We start from the raw sequence: 10,235 nt of genomic DNA, 5'->3' as shown, positions 1-10,235 counted from the left end.
TCTAGCCAGTGTCCAGTCTAAATAGTCACACTATACACTTGACATAGAAGATGTTTTGTGCAGCAATCACAGTTGAGAGATGTTTTATTCTAGTGATTTTTAAAAAAATAAAAATGGACACCAAACAAAATGCACCAGCTCGACGGATTGAGACACTAAAAGCACAGATCAACCTCAGGCCTTTCCATCCAAACCACTGGCAACTTCTCAAAGAGAGAATAAACTCTAGTGCCGTCGGCCAACGTCAACTCTGATTAAAAACTGAATTAAAGGAAAATGAAAAAAGAAATAACATGAGATAACAAGGGCAGTGGAAGTGCTTTCATAAATAGACCTGTTGTTAGAGATACGCAACTCATCTGTGAAGGTCTCTTCAAATACTACAAGCCTTTCAGGCAAACTGCAACTCTAATGAGACGTCCTTAACGCCAGGCGATTATTAGAGCCTATCACATGTTTAAAGTACTCTCCGAGGCGCCTGACTCGACAATTACTCGGCAATAAAACAGTCAAATAAAACGCGATGACAAATTGTGGGAAGCGCTTGGTATTTCGGCGAAGGCACACGGACATGTGAGCAAAGGAAAAACTCGAGTTTAACAGCACTATGAAAACAGCAACAGGTAGAAATAACAGAAAATCTCAAAAGATTGGCTTTTTTCTTTATATATAAAGAAACACTTGGCGGTGTGTGGCTGTAGAAAAATAATCAAAAAAGATGGGATGGCACACAAAAAAAAAAGTTGATGTAACTCCAAACTGGATTATTTTCCTCGTACTTTTACCACAGAAACATGCTGAAAACATTTATTTTCACTGCGACTGGCATTCCCAACTGCCTGTATTGTGTGTGTGTGTGTCGTGCAGTGGATTGGCACACTGTACACAATGTACCCTCTGTAAACATGAAAAAGAGGTTTAAATGATGGAGATGGCGATTTATTTTAAAGTGAAATAAAAACAAAAGAAACATAATTTTTGTATACATTTATCTGTTTATTGTTGCATTTAGATGTTTTAAAATGTTCCAGAAACAATTTAGCTCCTTTATCACCTTCTCTATATTATTCTTGATATGTAAGCCGACACTGGAGACTCCTTCCTTCCTAAAGTTTTCACACGTAACAAACGATCAATCAGTCCATTCCATAAATAATACGGAAGTATTGCCCAGGACCTAGTTTTCTAGTTTGAGTCACGATTTAGTTCTCACTTTCTTTTTGTTTAATTGTTGTTTGATCCGGTTGCTCCAGTCCCACAAAACCTTTTTACAGAGCACAAAAAAAACAAAAACAAACCAGTAATTCCGACACACAGAGCAAACATAAATCATGGCTGCGTGTGGAATGGTGATACTTTCAGTCTGGCAGATATCATGCTCAGCTATTTCTGCACACACGCGCAATTGTAAAACTGAACATTTTTATTAAGTACAGCAAAACAAACAAAAAGAAAAAACAAAAAAGCCTTTTTTCACACACTGGACTAGAAGCATAAAAAATCATGAACAGTATTTATTTACACTAAAATGATCAGTTCAGGCTGATCACCGTTAGATCACTGGTCTTTGAGAAGCCCCTCCCCCTGCCCCGCCCTGCATGTGTTAGCATTTTCCTGGCAACCTGATTTAATCAATCAGCTAATTAACAGGCTTTTCTGAATAGAAGCGGGTGTGATGGAGAAGGAAAAACACGACAATGTGGAGGGCAGGGGGTCCCCCAGGGTCAGCGAATGCACTGAGAAATAAAAAAAAAAAAAAAAAAAACAGACACACAAGCTCTTGGTCTTGAGAATAACTCTGCCAGCTACACTGCGGTTCCTCTCTCCAGGTTCTGTTTGATCTCTGCGGTGTATTTTCCGTAGAAGCGCTCGGCCTTCTTGTTGAACTTGGCGTTCCTCTCGTTGATGTAGTCGATGTCGGCGTCGTCGTTGTAGGCTCTGCGCCGGCTGAACTTGGAGCGCTTCTCGATTCTGACAGGACGGAAAAACACAAACGAGCAGACCACAGGGTTTTAAACTCGTTCACTCTTTAATAATCAGAATAAATCTGTATAAGAATAAAAGTCTTGTACTGTTTCTCGATGTCCTCCTGCATGCGGTCGATGGCTTCTCTAGAGGGAACGTGCGATCCGTGGATCAGACTGTTGCAGGTCGGATGGAAGTCTTCACCGCTGAGAGGAAACATGGGCATGAGCTCATCGCCATCATCATCATCAAACATTGTTCCTAACAAAGCGTGACGCTCTGAGCCTTTTCACCCGGCAACATCGTGTAAACATTTTCTAAACACTTTCAACAAAACACAGTTAACTCAAGCTGTAGATCAAATCAGGTAATTACAACTTACCTTACCCATAACATTCGCTTACTAATTAACGTGTACAAACAAACAGTGAAGCGTTTGTGGATACTCACTATTGCTCCCTTTGTCTTTCGTAGTCTTCCATATCAGGCTTTATCTGTTTAGTGAGCCTCTGGTATTGCCTCAGCTGGGCCTCGGCGTACCCTGCAGAGGGAACGAGTAAGTAATAAACTAATAAAACGCTCCCCTTTACGCCTCCTTCCTCAGACCAGGGAGAGACCGAGGGCAAAAACGTAATTACCGTGACTGATCACGAACAGGGGCCGGAACCTAAAGCAGGCCCGGGTCAATTTCTGCTCACATGGCAGACGCACGTGAGAGACTCGGCTCCACGAAGAGCTTCAAGCTTTCACTCGGTAACATTTTAAACGTCCTGTTAAAATCAAACTGCCGGTAGAGTAACGGCAACAAGAACACATCACTGAGTTTATTACAGCTATTAAGCTCTTATTATAGCTTAATAGATGTAATAAATTATCCTGTTGCTAATGAACGCAATACAGTCCAAATCCAAACCTCCCTAACTCACAAGAGACATTAATATGTCAATGTTTGTTGTTGCAGAAACAATTTAGCTCCTTTATCACCTTCTCTATATTATTCTTGATATGTAAGCCGACACTGGAGACTCCTTCCTTCCTAAAGTTTTCACACGTAACAAACGATCAATCAGTCCATTCCATAAATAATACGGAAGTATTGCCCAGGATCTAGTTTGAGTCACAATTTAGTTCTCACTTTCTTTTGTTTAATTGTTGATTTGTTTTGTTGTTGTTTGATCCGGTTGCTCCAGTCCCACAAAACCTTTTTACAGAGCACAAAAAAACCAAAACAAAACAAAAATTCCGACACACAAAGCAAACATAAATCATGGCTGCGTGTGGAATGGTGATACTTTCAGTCTGGCAGATATCATGCTTAGCTATTTCTGCACACACACGCAATTGTAAAACTGAACATTTTTATTAAGTACAGCAAAACTAACAAAAAGAAAAAACAAAAAAGCCTTTTTTCACACATTGGACTAGAAGCATCAAAAATCATGAACAGTATTTATTTACACTAAAATGATCAGTTCAGGCTGATCACCGTTAGATCACTGGTCTTTGAGAAGCCCCTAAAAAGTTCTCAAAGTTTTTTGACGCATATATACGGAACTGATTTTCTTCATACTTGATGTACATGTTCCTGGGACAGCTCATTCATGTGTAGCGACGCCCACTCCATAAAGGGCAAAATGCACAGATGGCATGGAGCACAAAATAAACAATCAGGAGCAAAGACTGAAATTTAGAATTGGTTACAGTACACGGAAAAAATATATAGTAATAAAACTCACGCATTTCTGAGTAGTGAAAAGGAAGTTGTGTTGAGCAATTGTTGTTGGAAATGGGTCTCTTGATGGAGGTAAAGGTATTCATATCATAGTGAGTGTTTTTTCCGCTTATACGGAAGAGACTGTGAACAATTCCTTCTCGTACCCATCCCGTTCCCCGGATCTTACAGCACCTAATACCTACATGTGGTAAATGTTTGTGCATTATGTGGGCAAATCATCTCCTTTTGCGGGAGTCTGCAGGAGCGACCTTTGTTCCGGTTTGAGAATTACAACATCACACACTTACATTACGCTTACTGTGCTAAATCAACACGCTAAACAGTGTGTACTTCAGTGTGTGAAGGTCTTTCAGGAAAAATACACACCACCTGCTCACATGCCACTCCTTTATAGCTCCACCGCACAACTCTTTGCTCACTTCCTGGACCTGGGACTAAACTCCGCCTGAGATTCATTAACATTAAGGGAGCCTACGTAGGGGGGACACCTTGACTTAGTTGTTGTTGGTCTTCCGACTGCTCCCAGCAAGGGGTCGCCACAGCGGAATATCCAGTCCGCACAACAACTTGGCACAGGTTTTACGCCGGATGCCCTTCCTGACGCAACCCTCCAATTTTACCTGAGTTTGGGACCGGCACTGCATCCAGTGGCTGGGGGGTTTGGGCACTGGCTGGGAATCGAACCCGGGCCTTCCGCTTGGCAGGAGAAACACCTACCACAGTTATATAGCATAATTTTTTGCTTTGGCAATTAATTTATTGCCACACTGACTTACAAAATCGATTTTATATAAACATTTATTTGACATTTCTATACTGTATGTTTGCATTTGGAGCATCCTGTGTGCTCTGAGCAAATTTGTTTTGGTTAGAAGTAGTTTGTTTAGAATTTAACAAAATCGAGGTTTCAACAACCATCCAGGAATCTCACTCAACAACCTGAAATTGCTTTATGCGCAATATTTATTACCTGTTATTTGCACAAGGACTGTCTTTATATCCGTCTTCTCTGCTAATTACATCAAGTGTTTACTGTTCTCATTTCACTACCACAACTCATTACCAGAGGATTGTCATGTTGTTTGTTGTGTTGTCGTTTGTTTGCACATTTTGCATGTGCACTTTGTGTTGTCACAAAACGTCTTTATTTAAACCGCCATCTACTGTATATAAGGTCACTGTCAACATTGCCTTTTATGTTACACGGTAAGCTACTAAAATAGCGAGTATAAAACAGCGATTTGACAGTACACTCCATTCGTGCTTAACGGACTGCCAGGCTCTGCACACGGGCAGAGCTGCGGGTAACCTCAGGTCATTTTTCTAACACTGTTAGTGTGCGATCTCAGCTAAAGATGACCAGCACTGAGATCACCCCACTCTCTTTTACTGAATCGATAACAAGAAAATGATCCGAGCTGGAATAGACTTCCCTGGCGCAGAGATGAAAATACTTACACTACTGTTTAATATAAGAAACTATTAAACGCTCTATTAGTGCTCAAATATTTTACCTGAGAAGCCAGGATCAGGGTTTTTCTTCTTCTTTTTCCTCTCCCATCTTTCAGCATCCTCAGCGCTGATGTCCAACAGCTTCACACGGTTGTAATCCTCGCCTCGGTCGGCACAATCCTAACACACACACGGTTAAGATGATTTAAAACTGGTGCAGACCTGACAAGACCTGACGCAAAACAGCTCTAAACTGTCGTCATAGAAACTGACTGCAAACTTGTACCACACTTACATGGGGATTAAAAGCCACTAGAGAATTTATTTCTATAAATGTAAAATGCCTATAGTTTTCATACGAACTTCTAAAAATTTCCTGTCGTTACTGTGTTCTTTACCTTCTTCTTCCCATCCACCATGAGTTCGTACTCGAGTCGAGCTTTCTTAGCCTCCCAGTTGGAGGGCAGTTTTAGGCGCCTGTCCTCTTCCACCACTTCTTTATGATTCAGCTTATGTGCCTCGTTCTGCAAACACAACAATGACAAAGTCTCTGTAACGTTGATCAATTCGGCAGACTCCTTTATCTAAAAGCCATTCCCACATGAGATAGGAGTCCGTCCAAGCACATCACTGAGCAATTTGATGGCCCAACATTAGACCCTGTATATATCTGAGATCTAAATTTTTACAATCTTTGGTGTGGCACATACAAGACCTGACTTATTTTGCAATAAATATTACAAATCTATAAACAAATGTGTTGCAAACACAACTTATATATCGCTATAACAGCATGCTGTCCTTAGAACAGCAAATAGTATTAAACCAAAATACGGTTGCATTCCTCAAGAACATAAAATCCCCCCTACTATGAATTCAAATTATTACAATCTAATAATAATAATAATAATGTGTGAAGACCCTGGGAAACTTGATGGCCCAACATTAGATCCTGTATATATCTGAGCTTTTAATAATCTTTTGGTGTGGCATATACGAGCCCTGACTGTTGACTTGTTTTGCAATAAATATAATAGATACACAAACGTGTTACGGACACGACTTACTACAACAGCACGTTGCCGTTTAAACCAAAACAAATGTGACAAAAATGTGACATGAAACCAAATGATCCCAAACGGTAAGATGTGACATTATGTAATACAACATTACAAAAATTTAATGGCACCCCTGTCTGAACACATTTCTTGATTGACAAAGCTACGTTTCTCCTGATAGGATAATGAAACGTTTTCAATTTTTCTTTTAAAATACATGTGTTACTGTATGTCATGAATCTGGCAGCAATGTGTTAAAGTAAATAAAGAAGGATTAGAATGGAGCTGAATCTTTTAATAGACATGACTATTAAATGATCTGTTTTTATTTATTTATTTATCATTGCCCTTACCATTTTTAAATGAAGCTCTCTGAACTTCCTCAGCCTTTCCTCTCTCTTCTGTGATGCTACACTTTCTGTCGGTTCCTCATCACGAGCTGGTTCACACACCTACATTCAACAAGACGAAAAAACACACTATTTAGCTCATTCGTAGGAGTATAACAAAGTTTAAAAATGAATTAAATCACATTGTATAAACAGCAGAAAGACATAGTATAAATACACCACGACTAGCGAGCGGAGCTAATGCTAGCCAAATTAGCCTAAACCACGGATAGAAAAAAAAACTCTAATTATTGAAAAAAAGAACTTGTATGTTATAAAATGTGGCTCGTAAATGATCTTTTTAAAACAAACACAACAATAAATCTAAGTAAAACAAACAAAAAAAACTTTTATTGACGTCCACAGTTTTGTTTACCTCCGCGCTGGACGCCATGTTGGTTTATTCCAAAACCGGAAGTGGTCCGTCACTGATCTACAGTCCGTGCGAGCTCTAGATTTGTGAAAAAAGAAGTTCCTAGTTTAGTATCCTTGCATATGACTCTCGGAAGCTGGTGTTGAGCGGAAGGGGCGGTTCCAGTCTCAATAAAGCCTTGCTTCGAGGCCGACGTCGCTTCCCAACTGTGATGTGCCTACTATGACGTCACAAATGACGCGATTACCCAGCATTCTGTTGCAAGCCTTTTTAACGTTTAATGATAACTAGAGGTTACTAGTTATAACTTGAGGTCCCATCAACACTCATGTGGTAATCAAATTACGATATATTATCACCTTACAGTATGACGTAAAAATTTATGAAGACGGTGTCTACTGTTACATGCGTCAAGGAACACCTGTGACACGTCTGTGACCGGACATTCATGGACATTGTACATTGCACATTCATGCACATTTGCAAATTTTGCAAACTTTTAGAATTTCTCGCCTGCCATGCGAAAGGCCAGGGTTCGATTCTCAGCCAATGCCCAAACCCAAGCCACAAGGTGCATTGCCTGTCCCAAGCCCGGGTGAAAAAAAAGGGTGGGTTGCATCTTGAAGGGCATCCGGTGTAAAACCTGTGCCAAGCTTGTATGTGTGGACTGGATGGAAGCAGCTGAAAGACTAACAACAACAGCACACACGAGAGCGCGGCTCTGCTCGGGTGCAGATCCTGACTGGCAGATCCGCATGCTACCATTACCCGAAAATGGAGTGTGTAGTTAATTCGCTGCTCCACTTTAGAATGTACAATTTTTTTTTTAAAGACTTAGGAGCAGCACTTACAATTCATTTGTACAGAAACAGTTAAAGGCCACAATCATATGTATAAAATCTTGTTAGCTAGTTTAAGAATAATTACATTAAATGTCTTTTTCCTGTAGGCCCTAATCCATGAAAGGACAGAGCAGACGATTTAGCAAAAGAAGCAACCAAAAAAGTGGATGTTAAGGTTCAAATTGTCAAAGTCTGAGAGAAAAGATATAGTGTGGAGAAAGTGTAGTGTTCTGGTCCTGTGCAGGAAATGTATGGTGACACAGCTCCAAGAACTAGGGAGAGTAGAAAGTAATGTTAAGAGTCTTTTAAAACGGGGAATCTCTAATCAGGGAAGGAAGCACTTAATGTGGTTTTTGAGGAAGACCAGACTGGAAAGTTGGCCTTAAAGACAGGGCACCTGAGAAGAGTGAGATCTATAGGTGGTGCTGATGCAAACTACAAAACTCCACATAGATGCTGAGTGGTTCTGAGAGAAAAGATGTCAAGAGGAAAGAGTGTGTGAAAGTACCAGATAAAGCAGATAAAGAGTTCGAGACACAGAACAAGTCTAAATGAGATCAGGAAAGGAAGCATTAGACGTTTTAAGGACACCTGGTCTGGTAAATCGTCTTTAAGAGGCCGGGAAGACAAGGAAGAATGAGACCTACAGGCGGCTTTATTGTCATTGTGCAAAGTACATTAATAAAGCCAATGATATTCAGTAAGCATCTAATCAGAAGTGCACAAGTGACCTATTTACAATAAATAGCAATGTGGTAAATGAGGGTTATTGGTCCATATGTACAGGGGTCAGAGTGATAGGTAGGTAATGATATATGGTATTATACAGCAAAACATGACAAACATTGTGGGGTGGATGAGACATGTCAAGAAGATAACATGCGCAAATAAACGTGGTATACATATGTACATATATAAATGTATGTATGATACATTATATACAGAATAAATATGGTTGATTATACAGTAGTGCAATTATGAATAATCACAAATTCTGTGTATCTTTTGGATGGGGAAAAGATACACAGTGAAAAGTTCCCCAGTATTCTAGAGCACAGTGTCATCAGTGTCATCTTTCTAATAAGGAGAGAAGAGTTCAGAGACAAATTGAGGTCCTCAGGGATGTGGATCTCCTGATACTGACACCTGTCAGTGGATGGGATATATAAAACAGGGAAAATAAGCAAGTATAAAGATCTTAGAGACTTCAAAACATGGGCCACATTGTGATGGCTAAAAAGCTGGCTTTAAGCATCTCCAAAACATCAGGTTTTCTCAGGTGTTCCTGGTATGCAGTGGTTAGTACTTACCAATCATTGTCCAAGGAAGGACCAAACATACAGGGCATTGCAGTTTGCGTAGACACAGCCTGATCACAGTGCCCATGCTGACCAGTATCCACTGCTGAAAGCTCCTACAGTGTGCACATAAACATCAGAACTGGACCACAGAGCAATAGAAGAAGGTGGCCTGGGTTGAAAGATCATGTTTTCTTTTACATTATGTGGATGGATGGATGGAAAATCATTCCACTGCAAAATCATTTTGAAGAACAGGACAAAGTATTTTGAGTGATCAGATCTATATTTATTTTATAAAAATAGAAGCTAACAAAGACATTTCAAAGGTTAATACATTTTTGAAACTTTATTTAGTTAACTTAGCAGAAAGGATGAAACAATCGAGAGCGTGACAAAGCTTCGGGCCTCTCACCATCTTCAAGGCCTCATTAGCGGTAACATGTTGCTCAGACCCAGTGGCCACTTTTCCTGCACGATCACTGCTGTTATAATTAAACATGCTTTTTTTGGAGGATGTAATTAAGTGGAGTTTATAGTGTTAGATTAAAACGATCTCCAGATCACAGGCAACGTTAATGGACTGATGCACTTTAAGTGTTCACCAGATGGAACAGCAGCATCGCAGCTATAAGATAGCTAAATAAAACTCAACAGACCCCCATTTGTCAGCTCAGGCTTCTGGATAAGTGCACACAAGGGGACAATGTCAAGCTTCGCTGTATAGTTTGTGCACTGGTTAAAAAAAAAAGAGAAGCAAAAAAAAAAAAAAAATCCACATTTTAAATAATTCTGCACAAATGAAACATTTCAGCAGATTTTCTTTGACACTGAATAATCCTCCCACCACCCAGTGCTGCTCCCCACGTTGCAGCGGCTGTCCTAACCCAGCTGCTTAACATCTGGTAGGATATAAACGTTGTGGCCAATAAAATCAACCAGTTTCCTTAATTACTATTTCTGTCATTTCCGCAGCCAAGAACTTATAAACGCTGTGCCAAATCAAACACGGCGTCTTTCACGGAGGCGCTGCTGCACTGTGTGCCAGGCCGAGTCTGCGCACGTACCCGCTGAGAGCAAACCCACACACAGACTCGCCCTATTCTTCACCACATCACCTCAA

The 10,235-nt window shown here is 40.3% G+C and overlaps 1 protein-coding gene across 1 annotated transcript; it reads right to left on the bottom strand.

Annotated features, from left to right (window-relative positions):
- Positions 1-975: 975 nt before the first annotated feature.
- Positions 976-7,101, bottom strand: syf2 (SYF2 pre-mRNA-splicing factor). Its single transcript, XM_053502901.1, has 7 exons — positions 6,976-7,101; positions 6,564-6,662; positions 5,551-5,676; positions 5,215-5,332; positions 2,416-2,506; positions 2,073-2,171; positions 976-1,971 (listed from the first exon to the last, which is right to left on the bottom strand). The coding sequence occupies exons 1-7, from the start codon at positions 6,991-6,993 to the stop codon at positions 1,806-1,808; spliced, it is 717 nt and encodes a 238-aa protein (XP_053358876.1). The 5' UTR covers positions 6,994-7,101; the 3' UTR covers positions 976-1,805.
- Positions 7,102-10,235: the final 3,134 nt, after the last annotated feature.

Source organism: Clarias gariepinus, chromosome 8 (assembly GCF_024256425.1).
Source record: "Clarias gariepinus isolate MV-2021 ecotype Netherlands chromosome 8, CGAR_prim_01v2, whole genome shotgun sequence".
Lineage (NCBI taxonomy): Eukaryota > Metazoa > Chordata > Actinopteri > Siluriformes > Clariidae > Clarias > Clarias gariepinus.
Note: the sequence above shows the minus strand (reverse complement) of the source record. Positions and strands in the feature narration are given on the sequence as shown.